The 19,429-nt window shown below is 38.2% G+C and overlaps 1 protein-coding gene across 1 annotated transcript in view; it reads right to left on the bottom strand.

The window, feature by feature from the left end:
* gfra2a (GDNF family receptor alpha 2a) overlaps positions 1–19,429 on the bottom strand; it is a 74,966-nt gene that overhangs the window by 5,149 nt on the left and 50,388 nt on the right. The window contains 3 exon segments of the mRNA XM_057357527.1: positions 9,643–9,800; positions 12,815–12,955; positions 13,868–13,977. Of these exon segments, the coding sequence (XP_057213510.1) occupies positions 9,643–9,800; positions 12,815–12,955; positions 13,868–13,977 (409 nt within the window).

The raw sequence follows: 19,429 nt of genomic DNA, 5'->3' as shown, positions 1-19,429 counted from the left end.
TGCAAGACGAGTCATCCAAATATTTTTGTCTGGTTGAACGAAAGAAAAATAATATTTTAATGCTTCTACCTGCTAAAGGTTAATGTAATCATTTTTTAGCAGTTCACTCTATCCTATAGATATCTTCAAAGCTAACTAACGTGAACTAAAAGGCACAAAACTCCAATTTTGATTTCACGGGGTCATTAATCAAGTGCTGTGTTCCAGAAAACGTAAAGGCCACATGAAACACACACCGGCCAAGAGGTAGAGACGGCATCCCATAGGGATTTGCTGCCTTATTTTGCGTTCACTGTGCGCTGCTCCCCTGGTCAACCTTCTTTCCACACACCGCTATTTACTCCAGACTCAATCGATCTTAATCTCTCCTCCTCTGATTAAAAGGTAGAGAATGAAAGGCTATTAGAATGAGTGATTTCAAGATATTTTGAAAGTAAGTGCATTATATGAGCTGTTAAGGTGCCCTGGTCTATTGGATCTTTTATATCTAAGAAGATGCTTTGAAACATCACAAATGGGGCAAATTTATTGAACTGATGCGGTGATTTATCACATAATGCAAATCCTGCGGAATCGGAACTCATATGCATGCAAAACTGAATCGATTTTCATACGCATTCATGCCTATGACTTATTTGCATACGCGCTTGCAGATAAACAGCACTGTGAGTCATCGCAGTTCGATTTATACCCCAAATATTTGCTTTTAATCACCCATTGGGTCCAATTAAACCATCAAAATATGAGATGTATGGTACAATATGCACCTCACTAAATTATTAGGAATTTATTAGAATTTATTTTTATTTATTAGAAGTTATTTGACAAAAATGCAAACCACAGCATATCAGGATTTTATTCTATATTCACAGAAAACCAAAAGCTCACAGGAAAGAAAGCAAACATTTGCTGCTTCCCAACTTTTGTGTGTACTGTTTTTGTTATGGAAGACTACATTTTAGTGCATAGCAAAACAGTATGCACGCACTGCAACATACTACAGTAATGCAAAATGAAGGTGGTGGTTGTTGCCTAGACGACACTAGGCGTTAACATCCTAAACATAAAATACAGCTCTTCTTTACATTTAAGTATTTATTAATTTATTATTTCTTAAGTAATGTTTACTGTATACTTAGATTTATTAATTCGGTGATTTATCACTTATTTTATTTTATTATTTTTTTTTTGCGTCACAACTCCCAACACAGTCTCGAGGCAGTTTGTGACGTAGTCAGGATATTTAGAATCTATTAATTTGTGTTTATGGACACGAATTTTCCCTTTTTTCGTGTCACTCAGCACAATTTTTTATCATGTCACTAGCACAACTTTTTTCCATGCACTCCGCACGACTTTTGGTATATATACTGTACCACGTGTGTACATACATTTATATGTTTATAACCTGATACCAGAGGAAGTCGAACATATTTCACAAGATGGCTATAAGCTACCCCTTACCCCACCTAAACCCTATAATCACAGGCGCAAAGGCTAACTTTGCTAAAACAAATGCATTTTACGAGGTGGCTAAGCAATGATAAAGGTCCACCCTAACCCCGCCCCTAAACCTAACGTCACAGGGGCGAAGTGATATCGTATTATTACACCAGGGGTGCAGATGGGATTTTTTTACTAGGGGGACCAAGCTGTTAGCAAATGATTTCATCTCAGTTAGTTATTTTGCATAATTTGGGCTTTAACTAGTGCTCAAGTAGTTACTTTGCGTCATTTGGGCTAATGGTTTGCACTAAAATTAACTGTGTTAATTCGCTATTTGCCTCTGTCCACTCACCTAATAGTCATGCTCTCTACGTTTTGCTGTGTTTGCTAAGTGCAAGACTAGATATAAAATAAATAAAAAATCTGATCTGCCACATCTGGGAAAAGTCAACAGGCATAGGATACTTAAAAAAAAACGAGGTGATTGTTTTTTGTCTCTTCATTGCCTTTTGTGGCAGTTATGCAGACAATTTATTTCAGTTCTGTCATGACAACTCTCGGAGTGTTTAGCATGGTAGTGTGCATGACATATAATGTATTTGGTCTTGGCGGAATAGATCTGCTACGCTGCTGCTGCGGCGGAGCAAGTACGGAGACTTGCTACTGCCAATATATCCACAACATGCTGCTGTGTGCATATAAGGAATGCTGCTGCTGCACATATAAAATATGAATAAACCACAGCTTACGTGGTCCTTGTAGCAGATCTATACATGTGGAGCTGGGGAAGGAGGAGGGTTCTGAAATGCGCTGGACTGCTGCAACAATTACTAGCACTAGAGCAGCAAGCTCATTGGCTGCTGATACGGAGGGAACCAATCACTTCACCGTGTAGTAGTTATGTCGGATAGGTTTAGACTTAAGACTGCGCCGTCTAGCGTGTCATGGCAGAACTATTTATTTAACCAACTCATCAAAATCACCAGCTCAGTCATAGAGGATGGCATTTGATCACTATTGTTACTGCTACTACAGGCACAATTGAGGCAGCTAATAGCTAGTCATAGGACCCCGGGGCCGCGCGGGATCAGGAGTCGTAGCAGGCTAGCAGCAGCACACACAAACTGTGTCCCAATTTGGGGGCTGCAACCTTCTAAGGTCGCAGACTTAAAAACGAGGACTTTGTCTTCAAAGCACACAGCCTCAAAAGTCCAAGAACCGAACTGAAATGAGACGGTCTAGCCTCGCGGAGGATTTCCTAATTGCGTCACCTGCTGCTCATGTTGCGTGGCGACAGCAGCAGGACACAGCAGTGACGTTTCTGACTTTTTTTAAACAAATACGGAGCCAGAAAAACAATATTTTATTTTAGAGAATATGACACGTTTATTTAGATTAGAACAGCCCAACAGTATATTAAATAACCTTAGAAATTTAAAACACAATAATGCACCAATAATGTTAATGAACAACATCATATATAATATTAAAACACTGAAATGGACCTTTTTTGTGAATTACATACTTTTATTTAAGTTTTGAATGATTATTAAAATATTTCAAGCCGTTACAGGCGCGCAATGAATCTCGGGATAGCCAAAGCTGTGAAGGATACATTCGTTCTATCCTTAAAACCCCGCGGATATAAGGTCGCATTTTGGGGCTGCTTTTAAAGCAACCTTTGAATCGGGACAGACTTACCAGCCTTCAGTCGCGCTGCTGTGACGCAATCGGTCTTAAAATGCAGCCTTCGCAGCCCCCGAAATGGGACACAGCTACAGAGAGCACAGAGAACGTAAACGTCGCTGGTAGCACCATCGTGTGTGTTTATTGACAGCAGAACAGCGTGTATTGAGAACGTGGGAACAAAGTAATGGTGACCGGTAGATTATTATTGAGCGTCAGCCTTGACCCGATTCTGAAGCAATGACGGCAAAATAATTAAGAGGCTAATGTACATAGCGGAAATCCGGATTATTCCTCAGATTTACCTATTTTTGTTTGCCTTTCGTAGGGAGAGTGAGGGGGACGGATCGGAATCTGAGGGGGTCATGTCCCAACCGTCCCAAGTGCCATCTGCGCGCCTGTATTACACGGCTCGTTGGAATGCTTGATTCTGATTGGCCAGTCGCGACATTTGCAGGTTCTTTATTCCCAGATAATAACCTCTCAAAACTAATAACACACGGTAACCCAGATGCAGCTTTCCTGTGGCTCAGTGGTTAGAGCATGGCACTAGCAATGCCAAGGTCATGGGTTCGATCCCAGGGGATTGCACATACTCTGATACAATGGAGTTTAATGCAATGTAAGTCGCTTTGGATAAAAGCGTCTGCCAAATGCATAAATGTAAATGTAATATCTTTTAATAACATATATGACATTATATTGACAAATGATTAAACCAAATAGCCTGTTTGTGACATCCAAAGTCGTTTCTTACCTTAAAACCAAAAGTAAACGGCTTTTCCTAGCGGAAGGTCGGCATTCTGTAAAATGAGCTAATACAATAATTCAAATTCACATTTCATGTCCAGTTTTTTCTCATGTGGCAAGTAGCCATGTAATAAGCGGGATAATGTACAAGCAGCCGGCTGTTATTGCGAAATAAGCCCCTTCAAGAGTTATCGCGAAAGAGCCCTCCTCTTCGCGTCGGGTCCTGATTACACTGTCTGGGCTTATTTCTGCGATAATACCCGGCTGCCTGTACACTATCCCTTACATAAAACGTACAAATGAGACCGTAGGAATTCACATGAATGAGCCACCTTGTAAAATAGATACGAATTACCTTAAAATTGGGTTGATATACATTTATTCATATATAAGATACTGCGTTTAAAAATAGCTTCCATTACATAGAAATTCGTGCTGAGTAACATGAAGAAAAAGGAAATTTGTGTCCATGAACATGAATTAATAGATTCTAAATTTTGTGACTATGTCACGAACTGCCTTGAAACTGTGTTGAAACTCCGCCTAGGGCTGTTCGATTCTGAATTTTTTGGAGTCGATTCCGATTCCTGGTTTGGGAATCGAAAGAATCTATTCCAAGAATCGATTCCTAGCTGCTGTTTTTGATTCCTGCTCAATTCCCTGTTTTACTACAGTTTTTTATTTATTGTTAAAATATTTACACATTATTAATGCAATGCAATTTTCTAAGCTGCACTTTTTACATTTATTAATTGTTTATTGTTTCTATAACAAAAACCTTAACCAAATATGTCGATCTTGTCCTGCAATTCCAATGTATCATTATTTACTAGGTAATTTACTAGCACAGGTCAAATGACTATTTTTAAAGTTATTCAGCAGTGCATGCACAAAAATACTTGAGGATTATAGATAGACAGATCGATAATCAGTAAATTGTATTAAAAATATGTAAGAATGCTTTGCATATTAATATTACTGTTAAATGCAAGTAGTGCAGACGGGTGTTGAAAAAGTTCTATCCTTAACAGCTTTAATCAGACGTCCAAGCAAATATGTTGTGAGAGTGCTTACATGTAATTCTCTTCACGCACATACTGAGCTCATCGGTAGAGAGTAAGAGAAGACGGTCCGTTTACAGTCCATCTGAAAAGCAAACGTGCTTATATGATTTGTTAAATGTGTGGATACATCTGCTTTGTGTGTGCAAACAAAGCTTTTGCTTTTATGGATGCAGAATATTTTATGTCATTCCACAGCTCTAGACTTCATCCATCATTCATCCAAGAGGAGTCTATTCCTTTATTGGATTCTCAATGCCTTGGAATCGATTCTTTTTCCCCAGCCCTAACTCCGCCCTCTCGCGATGAGTTGTAGGGTAATATCAGCCGTGTTTGTGGATATACACTTTTTACCAGAAACAGTAAACCATCCAGGTACTTTGAGAATACTCATTTCAGCATACTATAATTTGGGACATACTAATTCTAAGTTTAAATAGTGTCTGACTAGAATTTGATCTGTTTTTAATATTTGTTGATCCTCTTTTGTTGTAATATTCTGTGGTCGTTCTCCTGGGCTATGTCTTTATAAACTTTGCACGTGCTGTGTTTAGTTTTTGCATCAATTTTGGACAGAATACTGTTGCCGTTCCCAATGTCTAATTATTTCCGTGTGCTTTGGCGTTGTAAATCTTTCTGTTGGTTTACGTGTCACTTCACCTGATCTGCGAGTGTAGTGAGTGTGTTGAATTAGCGTTAGCTCGTGCAGCGAACTTTCAGCGTCTCCTGTGTAAACGTGTAATTAGATGCAGGCTTAGGCAAAAGCCACAACCACCAGAAGTGCAGCTGGCAAGAACAGACATAGAGAGAAAGAGAGAGAGATTGTGAGCTGATGTCGGTGGGAGGGGTGAGAGAAACGGAGGACGGTGACTAAAAGCCAATTAATTAGCGAGAGCAGTGATGTGTGTCAGCTGCCTGTTGACATCAGCCCAGATCTCTGTTCACAGCTCTGCTAATGCTCCCCACTTCCCCTCATGTCTCGCTCACATCTCATCTCATCTCTCTGTATTATGACACTCTCCCGCTCGTCCTGATTGTTTACACAGAAACACAGGAAGAGACGCTGATGTGTCATCTTGTGCAGCTTTGCACGCCAACACTCAAACATATTCATGCATTTCTTCACAGCTACTCTATTCTTAAATTCACGTTTTATCAGGAAAAATATCACACTTTATACTGACAACTGTGTGTAAATGTCCGGAATAACGGACTGTTACAACTTTATGAAACAACATTTGTAACCCATTTAAATGCTAAATCTAGTCAAATATTCAGTGGATCATGAAAGTAAAGCTGTGATGTTTAATGGCTGATATACATTTTCTTTGCTGCGCCTTTTGTGAGTGCTGTGTATTGTATAGTGTATTTTCTCTTTTATTCTGAGAAATGTAACAACGCAGTGGCAGACCAGAGCTCTTCATGCAAAAGTGTCATGATGCTTCTCAATAATATTCTGGAGGCAAAAGAACTATAACGAAAAATGCAAATGCAAAGTATTTCATTTCAACAGAGCGACGTGGACAAAAAGTGTTGGCTGAATGGATTCATTCTCTCAGTTGTGCCCAAGAGCGAAACACGTCACTTCTAGATGTAGATTCTGTATGGGAACATCTTTCCTGCCCTAGGCGAGCTTTAAGTGCTATTGGACCTGCTAGACAGAGCAAAGCGCTCCCTTTCAATTTAACCTCCAAAAATCACAGCGATGTCAAACTCTGCCTGGAATTAAAACACGGTAAACAGAGCGCGACTTCGCCTATTTTCTCTCTACCTGTCAAAATGAGAAAAATGGCCCATGGCAAACTATTCATCTTTCATTTGAGTGGGACCAGAGGAAAAATATGAGTTTCCGCATTCAAGCGAATCTGTGAAGCACATCTGACACGTTTTTCAATAGCCGGAGAATGGGAAAGTTTGACAATGTTTCGCCTCAGGCAATCTCTAATTACGTATAACTTCCTGCTTGGGTAATGCGCTAATTATCGTTTTTACAATAAATTAAGCATTGCTCTGCTGGCCCAGCACGTCCGCGTGCACAAACAGCCACATGCACAAGCACGTCATGCAGTTTTTCGGCTCATGGGGGAAATTACGACGACACGTTTTTCTTTGTAGTTAGTTTGTTCTGTTTTTTTAGGCGCACGCTCATTTTACATTTTTTACTTTAATATGTTAATTACGAGCCCATCAACATCCCTTGAGAATATCCTGCACTTGTGAAAAGCCCGAAATACCAAAGGAATATTGTGTGTGTTTGTGTACGCGAGTGTGTTTGTGTGTGCAATTAACTAAACAAAGGTACCAATGTCAACAAATTTGTTTCTTGTCAGTTGTTTACTCTACAGCTGTTCATAGCTTGACTGTTGTCAACTTGTCCAATCACTGTTAATTAAATGCAAAGTTCCAGTTAGGATACCATATCCCTGTGTGTAAATATGTTGCCATGTGCTTCTCATTCACTATATAACAGCAAAATGATGAATGAGTTACTACCCCAACATTTCAAAAACAGATCCTCACGTTTCTTCAAGCGAAATGTAATTTTTTCAATATGTACATAAGATGATACCTCTTTAGTCCACATAGATGTAGATGGAGGTTTAGGATCAGAATAAATATTTTATTAAGACCAATAACAAACGTGCTGTACATTGTCAGTTACAATGTTTTAATAATAAAAAAATGTACTTTACACTGTTATAAATAAAGGTTTATTTACCATATTTACCAGACCCACTAAGCAAAGAATCACTAAACCTCATATCCAACTTTTCAATAACATTTATTTTCCTCAGAACACAAGCTTTAGCTCAACTCTATCGAGCTCAACTGTATCTATTCATGAAGTATCTCAATGCAGATAAATTCATATAATATAATATAAAATCTAAAAATCTCTATTAAACAGAGGCATGTGTTCAGTGAAATGTGGAATACTTAAAATCAAAGTGGGCTTGTTAGGGTTTAAATGTTCCTTATAAACCCACTCCACAATCTTTGCAATTAAAGGAGTCATTGGATAAAAATAAGACTTTTTCTGTGTTTACGTGCTATAATCGCATCCCTGGTGCATCTACCAACTCAGAAAACGTGAAAAATGACAACACAGCAACTGGCTTTCTCTGAAACCGTGTCAGAAATCGAGCCGATCAGATTTCGCTCCTCTTCTGACGTGGGAAGAGGCTCCTATTATAATATTACCACCCACGTTTCCACCCACAGCGCTGCCGCCATTGTTGTTTTCACAAGCTACAGCGGTGAACATGTTGGCAAGTTCATCATGGCAAAAGTTCGCAGAAAACATGCTAAATGTACTGTCTTTGGCTGCTCAGACGAACACAAATTCTTATTTAGTCACAGCCTTGGAGGAGACAAGAGAGGAGTGGATTTATTTAATTCAGTGGAAATCCCTCAGAAACCATAAGTAAAAACATGCTTGTTTGCACGAATCACTTCAAGCCGGAGTGCTTTATCAACCTGGGACAGTACAAGCAGGATTAGCTTCAAAGTTGTTCCTCAAGAGGGATCGAGACCGACTGAACGAGACAAAGCTGCCGATGTAAGTAATATTGATCAACAGTCTGAATTGACGTAAATGTACCGTATATAGGAGGATAACGTTAGCATATGATAGCGAAGGGAGCCACGTCAGTCACGGGCTAGATAGAACATTCGAAGCCAGTGTTAAACTTACTCTATATTTATATGTTATTTGGCAAATGGCCACTTGGAGTTTGGCTGTATGTATGTTAATACATTATGTGCGTTAATATGTTTAGTTGCGGATAGCTGTCGCTATTGCTTTGCTAATGAACCCGGGCCGAACACTGTGGTTAGTTTTGTTTTAAACGTCTCAAATCATTCATCAAATCATTCATCATTAGGCCAAAGAAATCCGTCACATCTAACAAAGCATACTAGTTATGCTCTCACGTTGTGTGTGTATAACTTACTTGTCAATGACAAGCGCTAAAATCCACGTAATTCCGCTGAGATCTGCAGGTGCGCATTCCGTGGATTTTAGGCAAGTATACACGCACAACGTGAGCGCATTACTAGGATGCGCTGTTTGCTGTGATAGATTTTTTTAGTCTCAGGACGAATGATTTGAGACGTTTAAAACGAAACTAACCGCGGAGGAGTTCAGGAAATATAATTTAGCTAAACGATTGCCATGGCAGTACTACACGTGTGTTGTGTTGACACGCCGGACGGAAGGGGGGTGGGGTGCGCAGTATCTCATTATCATTTAAAGAGACATACACCAAAACGGGTTTGCTGTGAGCATAGCTGTTTTTGACGAGGCAAAAAGGGTTTTGTTTACACAGCCATTGAGTGTTTTTAAGCAAAATGTGTTACAGACATTTCATGAAGACCCTAATAAATCATACCAACTGGTTGAAAGTGCTTATCCGATGAGCCCTTTAAATAAACTAAGCTAATTCTGTAATTTTTTGCCAAAATATGAGTAATCATTAATCTTTGGGTTAATACCAACATTATTGTAAGGCATTACTGGAAGGAGCATTTCTGTAAAAAAACATGTAAACTTACAGTACATGTGGGGTCACTTCCTCTAAATATTTACAATGTTCAGATTATACATTCACTCCACCACTCCTCCCACTCTATTATAGATCTAAATAACATGAAACATAAAAAAGTTGCAGTTTGTATAAAAGCGAGAAATCGGACTTACGTGTAAATTTGCACAGGACGAGATGATGCAGGGCTCCTCCCCGGGTTCCATGGTTGTTTTTGGAACATTTGCTGTGGCCACGAGATCGGGTTTGATCGAGTCGCTAGTAGGCTGAGGGTCAGGCTTGGACCCGTAGCCAAAAGCCTGAATAGCATTTCCTGCAGGAAAATGAATGGGAAAAAATAAAACGAAACAGATGGCAAAAATTATTATTAAAGTTGACCTTTGTGAGGGAAAAATACATTTTCATAACAGAATGTTTCAGTAGGAAGAAAGTCGGCGAGTTTATAGTTCCCAGGAGAAAGCAATATGTGTTTCGCTTGCCAAGTTTGTTAACAGCAAAGCGAAGTAAGCTGTATCTGGGGTTCAGCAGCTCTGTTAAATACCAATTTGGCAAAGATTTCATTGTTGGAAAAACAAACCAGAACACATATTCACCACCACATGCTCACAAGCTGTTTGCTAAAACGTGAAAAAAGTCGAGTGAACTTGATCTCTACTATCAGCATATACAGTAGTTATTTACATAAAAATAATATGTTTAGACAGAAACTTTGCAGTCACTACTCCCTACCATGTGTATAGTGATCTGCATATAAGTGATTTGGACCTTGTCCATACAAATATGTTTTCATTTGAAAAATATCATTATTTTTGGCCTCCATTCACACTGATAAATCTGAAACCACTGTTTTCTCATTGTAGTGTAGACTGTAAAAACAAGGCTTTCGAAAACATAACTAAATATAATACATTTTCATTTTATATTGCTCAGACCTTTTATGAAAACTTTGATTGTGTTTCACTTGTGGTGTCATTTTTTTCTTTTTGCAGTGCATTGTGAGATTGATCCAGGACACTTGCAAAGCTGTCTCAAATCAAAAATTTCATTACCTACAATTTGAGACCTTCCTTAAAACGCTCTATGAAGAGAGTTTTCGAACAGAAAATGATCTCCGTTGCAAATTATACTGAAGCACAGCTTGTTTTGACTTGAAAAATCTCTCTCAGTATCTGAGCATCTCACAGTGGGATATTGGATGAAATATCTCCAGAGCTAATGCCTGAAGCTGTGAAGCTTATTATCATGTTTCTTTTTTCGCTGTTATTTATTTCACTCTTGGGAAGATATTCCTGCCAAACAATCAAACTTTGGGATTATTTTGGGAAGTAACACATTCTCTTTTACTTCCCTCTTAATTGCATCTCCAAAATATTTTTTTGGTATTTTTAGAAACACTCATAGAGTCCTAAGGAGTACTAAACTTCATTCGTTTCGCCCAAATAAAGAGCAAAAGAAACAAATCAACTCTTCTTTACAACTTCTCTCTCAAAGAGCTGGTAGTTGTTCTGCATTTGGCAAACACGAACAGTCTCTCTGTCTGTCTCTCTTCTCCGCTCTCAGATGACATATGTCTCCTGATAGAGCAACAGAATGATATTATCACCATTTCCCAAAAAACTTCTTTTTCTTGCCAATTTTGCAGGAAAACGCTTGATGTACTGATATTTTTCTTGAGAATCATCCAGACATGTACTTTCCTGCATAGAAACAAGAGCTTATCTACGTTTAAAATTGATATCTTTATTGACATCTTGACTTCACCACAAGCATCAGTCACACAGTTGGCGTTTAAGTTCATCCTAAATGTGAATTTCAGTTGTGGGCTGTACAGGCCAGTTTAGTTTCTCCAGACCACACTCAGTAAATCACTTCTTTATGGACCTCAGTTTGTGCACAGCGGTATTATCATGCTGGACCAGAGAACACCGTCCCGAACTGTTGGAGGCACACAAATTTCTAAAACGTCAGTATGATGTAGTGTTAGGATCCTCACTAGAATTAAAAGGCCTAGCCAAACCTGTTGGTATGTACTTTGGGCTACAGTATGTATGTAGTTTATGAGATGTCCATTTCAGGGATGGAGATTTTTTGCCATTATCTCTAATGACGATGTGAGATTTTTGTATTAAGGTGTGCTACAGCTGACAGTATAGAATGCACAACCGGCTAGGATGAAGAGACAGAACAACTGTCCAGAGACGGAAAAAAATGCAAAAGAACTGTGGCAATATCTCTATTCATTTCATTAATTGTCATGAGAAAATGAATAAAATTGAGTTTTAAATGGCTGAACTGACACTTCATTACTATGAAATACCAAACAAGACGTCGTGGAGGATTAGATGATAACAAACCCGAGTGGAAGCCTTATTAATGTAGCGTCAGCCTGTATATTTACTGTCAGCTAACAAGCATGGCATTAGTTACCAAACCCTCAGACATTAACATTCTGGTGGTGAGGTTCAACACAAAGAAAACACAAACAAATCACTGTCAATCCTTGTCAAAATTTTTAAATCACCGTATTTATGATTTCATCGGTATTTATGGTTTTTCATACTATGGGAGTCAATGGAGTCCAAGAACTGTATGGTGACTGACATTCTTCCGAATATCTTTCTCTGTGTTCAACCAAACAAAGAAATGTATACTGGTTTGGAACAACTAGAGAATGAGTAATTCATGACAGAATTTCCATTTTTGGGTGAATAATCCCTTTAACTTCCAGTCTGTGTTTGGTTATCGGTCTGGCTAGTGGCTAGTAGCCTAATATTTTATATTTAATTTATATTCATTTGTATGCATATTTTATTGTATACTCATTGTATTAAATTAAATGAAAACTACTCAACAGTTATTGATGTCTTTGCGGAGGTCTACCGAAAGTTAAGTTTGGCCCATATAACGTATGTTTATGTTGTTGTTTTTGTTGAAACCATCTATACTGTACATGTGACCCAATCTGTGAAAACCCAGCAAAAATCATTTTTTTGTGTCTTACTGTTTTCTACACACAATTATTCTACATAATGTAAAGAACATCCTGTGAGAATATAATCTTGATATGAGTAAGGCCATTTCACATATTGAAATCAGTGAAATGAATGCTTAAAATTCAACTTTGATGTGTGTTATGTCATAACTATATTTGGAGACTTATTTAGCCTGGTTTTTACAGACTGGGTCACATATCTGTACAATATTCTGAATTACCGATCAAAAAGCACAGTATCAATCTTGAATCAAATGTGAATACAGAAAGTCGACGCTTGACACAAACAGACTTTGAAGTCTGAATGTTTTAATAACACAGGAAGAAAGACTTACGGAGGCAGGTGTTTTCTCTAAAGTCCTGTAGGAATTTCTCGCACTCCTCCTCCTGATTCCCGCTGCCTCGGCAGGTACACCAGGGGGAGATGGTGAAGTTGGAGTGACCCGAGTCTACGTAGTTTGGAGTCATGTCTGTACCTACAGGGAAAGAGACCGAACAAATCTTAAAAGGTGTCAAGCTTCCTGAATTATGTGCCACACTGAATTTAATTATGAAATTAATTTAGCCATGCACATTACTTCAGTTACTTTAGAACATTTGTCTTTGCTGTAATTTTGGTATTTGTCAACTTGATCTCATTTGAATAAGGTTAAACATCAAAAGCAAATATTAATTTGGATAAGCAGTTGTTTTGTTTATTTTTAAAGGAATAAAAATAATATAAAAATATGTAAAATATTTTTAGTAAACTATTATTTAGTAATAGTTTACTGAAAATAAAACGTCTGTCATTGCGGTCATTTTTGGGAATCGGTTCTTTTTAATGCTTCATATAGTTAGAAATACTTAGAGGTTCACTTTTTAGTAATGAATAGTACTTTGGACAAATACTGTATATCTGAAATTGTGTACAGTGGTTATGGGTGACAAAATGTGTCTGGTTTAGGGCTATCACGATTTTTCACTTCACAGTTATCGTGGCCAAAATAATTTGCTGTATTAATATTATCACGATACGTATTTAAAAGGTCTTTTTAATGAACTAATAATGCTATCAGTCAAATTCATCTTTAATTTAGTTTATTTTGTGTTTTCTCCTTATTTTAGCATCATAATTGAAATTCAAATAGAGATTAAAGAGAGAGAGTTTGTAACCATTGTGGCTCTTAAGGCAAAACTTTAAATGGGTGCTGATTTTTTACAATATTTTCATTCGTAGAATTAACACGGTATCGATAATCACGATTTATAATATCAAGGTTATTAACAATACTGTATATTGTGACGCCTCTAGTCTGGTTATGGTTATTTAATTTCTCTAAAATACATTTTCTAATAGATCTATCAAAGAACAACATATTGACCAGTGTTAAAACTCTTTCACTCACCGATGAGTCTGGTGTAGGATGCCAAGCATGCCTGATAGTCATCGTTGAGACAGCTGGAGACGGAGTGAGGGGTCATCTGACAGTTTGTGTGGAAATCAGCCAGCCGTGACCTTGCCACAAAAACACAACATCAACATCAATGCCAACATCAAACTACTTTACATGAAAAATAAAGTGCAGTCTATACAGTTTGCCCAGGGGTGAGATGGCGAAAGTTTGTGTCAATCGAGTTGTTTGTGTGTGTGTTTATGCCCGAAGAGTCCTGTCTATAATACACAAAGGACAGAGATTGAGTTTATGTAAGCTCAACTGCATCTCCATCTTTCCACATCATTGCTTTTTCTTCAAGACTGAATTATGACTAGCTCTCTTTCCTTTTCTCATCTTTTCCGCTCTTCATTAGTCATCGTTGCTGACCGTGACCACAACATGTTAGTGGTTTGGAGGCATCCTGGGGGTCAGATAGAAGACAGGACCTCTTCTCTGCAGCATGGAGGGCCGCAAGGGTATCCACCAGCACTTGAACTCTCCTTCTATAATCGTCTTTTTTGGTCTCTGTCTATCTTTTAGTCTGTTTGTCTTTCTGGGGCAATAAATAAGTCACTAGCTTAATGTTGTTGTGGAGAATTTTAAAATGTGACAAGTTTATAGACTTCGTAGATGTATTTCATAAATTCTCTATAGAGTAAAACTACAGGTGAATGTTTCTTAACACCCACAGACAACCACACAAAAACATTGACTAACATTTTACTAAACGGTCTTGCTGCTTTTGCAGTATTTCAGCGGCAAAACACGGTTATGTTTAACTGCATGTTGAATGCAATAAAAACACATTGGGCCCTACACCCGGCACAACGCGGCGCAAGGCGCAGCGCAAGTGTTTTTGCTAGTTTCAGCCCTACGCAGTTCTCATTTTCCCATCCTGTGCTGCGTATAGCAAATGCATTTGCGCAGCAGCACACAAACATACCAAATATAAAAATAAATGAATTACAATGTAAAAGATTATTATTGTTTACATAAAGATAAAAATCCGGCTTGTCATGTAGATGATCTGCTCACGCGCTTTAACCTCACGCGCCAGAAGATGCGTTTCCTCTCTATAGAAGCGTCCAGTCTTTGCTCTTGCAAATTCCGCCGTGAAAATAGCGAATCCGCCATGGCGTGAGCGCAACTGGCTCTTAAAGGGAATGAGAGATGAGACTCTGATTGGTTTACTGCACATTACGGCCAAAAACCACCCATTACTCATTAAGAGAATCGGGACAACCTGTTTAGACCATGCGCCCGGGCGCGCCGACCGTTTTCCCGTCGTTAAATTAGCAAAAGTGGATTCGGACACGCCCTCAGTGCACTTGCGCCCTGCGCTTTAGACCAAGTGCTTAGATCGTGAAAATAGGGCCCATTGTCTTTTCAGTGCTAAGGGTTAGTTTCTATGTAAATTGCAGTAGGTTTATTATAGAAAGCACCTTGTACAGAATGCTATGTGCTAGAATGTGCTATTTGCCTGCCCAGTGTGTGGAAAGCAGGCTGTAAACTGAATTGTATTTAAAAGAAACATTTGTGTACTCGAGCCTAGTTTCAGCATTTTAAAGAGCCGATTCAGACGTCTGGATCTCAGTGGTGGAGCGATGCTGTATTTTCTGTAAAGTATGCAAGATCACGCTAGACTGCTGCATCATGTAGCTAATACTCAGACCTGCAGGATGGGGAATTGTGTCGTTTCAGTTTGTTTTATATGAATTCCACCAAACATTTCTTAATGTCTATTTATTTTTAATACATTAACCAGCATTTAGAGATGAGTTGTATTTTCTTTAATACAAATACAGAAATTCAGAGAGGCCTGCTGTCTTTTCATTGCATTTGCTACTGTATGTGACCTAACCAGAGGTGGACAGGCCTTAAAGTGATAGTTCACCCAAAAAAGAAAATTCTGTCATCGTTTACAGAATTTTGTCATTTCAAACCTGTATGACTGACTTACGACAGAATACAAAAGAAGATATGTTGCTAATGGGCACCCATTCACTTGCATTGGTTTTGTGTCCATACAATAGAAGTGAATGGGTGCCAGCACTGTTCGGTTACCATCTTTCTGCAAAATATCTTCTTAGCATATCTTCTCAGCATACTGTATCTTCCTAGTAGCATGGCCTTGTAAACTAATGGTACTGTTTAGCGTGTTGATAAAATGTTCATATGCTCTCCTACTTGTAAGTCGCTTTGGATAAAAGCGTCTGCCAAATGAATAAATGTAAATGTTTGTGTTCTGCAGAAGAAGAAAAGTCACACCGGTTTGAAATGACAAGAGGGTGAGTAAATGATGACAGAATTTTCATTTGCACTACAAATCATATACTGAATCATAAGTTTTACTCCACTACATTTCATAAATACATTTTAAATTCCTAAATACATAAAAAATCTAGCCTTTTCTTACTTTTACTCTTACTCAAGTCATTTTTTGGTAAACATACCTAAAAGAAAGTACTAGTAGTTTCAATGTATGTGTGATTCTGGAACCCGAAAGATGCACTGTGACACCCTGTCTACACCGGATGTGAACGTAGCAATGTGACACGACAAAAGACAATAGAACCCAGTCAGAAATTCTGGATGCATCTTGATGTGACCTGACAAGCGCCTTGTTCTTAATGGGTTCTGTTGTCTTTTGTTGCGTTGCATTACACTGCTCACGCCCGGTGTAGATAAGGCCTAAGTGGGATACAACACATCCCAGTACAACAGGGCGAAAATCTCTTTGTTGCTTTATTGGATTAGGTCTGGTCTGGACACCGTGTGGCCTTTAGCTCAGATCCACAGCAAAAATCCTTAATTCCACACATTGATATCCTATGGTGCACTCAGGTATGGAATTGAATTATTAATTTAATATTAAGGTATAGCTCCATAGAGGACTGGTTTACAGATCAACAACCCTACTGTCCAGCAAGCGAATGCAAATACTTTTTTCATTACAGTATCATTGTTTTACTCAATTTTACACATTTTAGCTCATAACCAATCCAGTCTCAGAAACTTTTCTTTAAAAGCCATTTAGCTGTGTTCTTCAAGTGCCCTTACCCGCACACGAAAGTTTGAGCCGAGACGAAAAGTACAGTCTCCGTGGAGTGTATTGCTGCTAAACATGGATGCGTTCCCAGCGGAGCCCAGTGTGTATTTAATTCATTCCCTCCCTTCTGTGTAAATTCACCTTTTAATTAGCATAGCGCTAAAAAACCCTGCTGTGATTTACATGTCTAATTACATCTGTTCCCGCTGCAGGAATCAAATGAAGAGTTACAAAAATATTGATATACCAGTTGGGTTCCCTACATGGTATAAATACTTGAATGCTTACGAGCTGGAAATCAGAAAAACTTTATGAACTTAGTAAGTTCAGTGTTCTTACATTTACTTTTACGCAATATGATGAAATGTTTTATATCCATGAATACGTTTGCAATGCTTTTCGTAAAAATGTATAAAACCATATACTACAGTATTTACTTGACAGCATTTTGGTTTACTCCAGTGAATTTATGCATAAATAATGTAAAAGCTCCAATCCTACATAAATGATTACAAAAGCTTTTGAGAAAGATCAAGTAGTTGTCCCCAGGAATACGCAAACAAAACAAAAACATGGCGGTGATTTGTAATGAAGGAACATGGAAGTCCAAACAAAGTCTTCGGGTAGCACAGACTCCTTCAATTCAAGATGCTCATGGGCACAAAAGACGCCGTTCCCCCGCATGACCAGTATCGAAATGGCCACTTGACTTTGAATCAATCAATAACAATATCTCTGATTTCCTCACCCTAAGCTATTGCTTCATCTGAAGACAGACCTCCTCTCTCCTCTAGCGCATTAACCAGGTAATGAAGCAAGTAATGCCTGTCTTATTTGTTCAATGTCTTGTTTGTTCAGTCTCTCCACGGTATTAGTTTTAATCTCCGAGCAAATTTCACTCTTCCCTTTTCTGAAAACATGGTTTGCAGAAACCCAGCGTAATGAGTTTTTATCTTCTAATTTTAGTCAGACTATTGTATATCTTCTTTACGGGTCGAATGAAGTACTCAGGCCTGCTAATGTGTAGGGGAAGGTTGTTTTGCGTTTTAAGTGTCTTCGGGGAGCTGTTCCGGTAACTGTAATGTATCTTATTAGCAGAGGAGATGCAAGAAATTTAGCAAACAGTTGTTTTTCATGACAAAGAAGAGAAATACTAAGATGGACTGAGACACCAGCAGGTTTTTCCTTTCAGTTGAGGACAATATAACCGCTATAATTTACTGTTCACTTGAAGTTTAGAAAAGCCTGTCTAGGATTGTTTGGGCAGAAAGTGCTTTGGCATCAAGATAAAGCACATTTCAGATCTCGCCAGGACTCCTCTATTATACCTGAGTGGACCACTCACTGCTTAAATTACAGCCTGTCGTCCTGCGAAGGGTTCTAAAGGTCCTTATAGATTCTCTATTCACTGAAAGAACCCCAAAATGAGCAGCGCTAACAGCTCTTTTATTAGGAAAAATCTGACGCTTAAAACATTGTCATTCCGTCAGCTTGTGTTGGGGATAAATGCCGATCCAATTTTCTCTGGGTTTATGGGAAATGAATGTATTATGAGTAATGGTTTTCATTGCGTTGTAGCGGTATGTGGAAGGTCCGTTGGAACAAATAAAACAGTTGAATCATCAAATTGTCTGTTTACTTTCTGAGCTTAATGAAGGGTGGACTGCAGATTCACAAATTTGAAAAACAAGGCTTTGATGCATCCCTTATGCAAAGAAATATATTTTCCTATATATTAACTGTCAATATATTAAACCATTTAATACTGATAGCTGATTAAAGGGATAGTTCACCCAAAAAAGAAAATTCTATATTTACTCACACTCAGATTATTCCAAACCTGCATGTTCTGCTAAACACAAAGAAAAAACAGTCAGTAACCAAACAAAGATTTCATCCCCCATTGACTCCCATAAGTATTATTTTTCCCTACTATGGCAGTAAATGGGAGATGAGATCTGTTTGGTTACTGACATTCTTTCAAATATTTTCCTTTGTGTTCAGCAGAACAAAGAAATTCATACAGGTTTGGAACAACCTGGGGGTGAGTAAATGATGACAGAAGTTTCATTTTTGGGTAACTTATCCTTTTTATCAAAGTGATATTTGACGATAGCAATTATAGTTTGGTGGTTATATTCACTCGTATCAACTATAAATTCTGAATATTTCTTTATTTTCAGAATCATATATTTATAATATTTTAAGCTCTTGGTTCCAATATATCCCTTACAGAAAAGACACATGAATTTCACCTGTTTTTTACATGTTTTTCGCATGTGATCACATGTATACAACATGTGTTTAACATGTGCTAAAAACACGTGTGATCACATGTTAAATGTGTGTTTTTGGAACATTTTGGTGTGAATTCCATGTGAATTCCCACGTGAAACCCATGGGATAACATGTAAAAACCCATGGGATGACATGTGCAACATGTGGTGACGTGAAGAACATGTGATCACATGTGGAGACATGTC

This window comes from Triplophysa rosa, linkage group LG17, assembly GCF_024868665.1.
Source record: "Triplophysa rosa linkage group LG17, Trosa_1v2, whole genome shotgun sequence".
NCBI classification, from domain to species: Eukaryota; Metazoa; Chordata; class Actinopteri; order Cypriniformes; family Nemacheilidae; genus Triplophysa; species Triplophysa rosa.
This window is presented reverse-complemented; position numbering and strand designations above follow the sequence as displayed.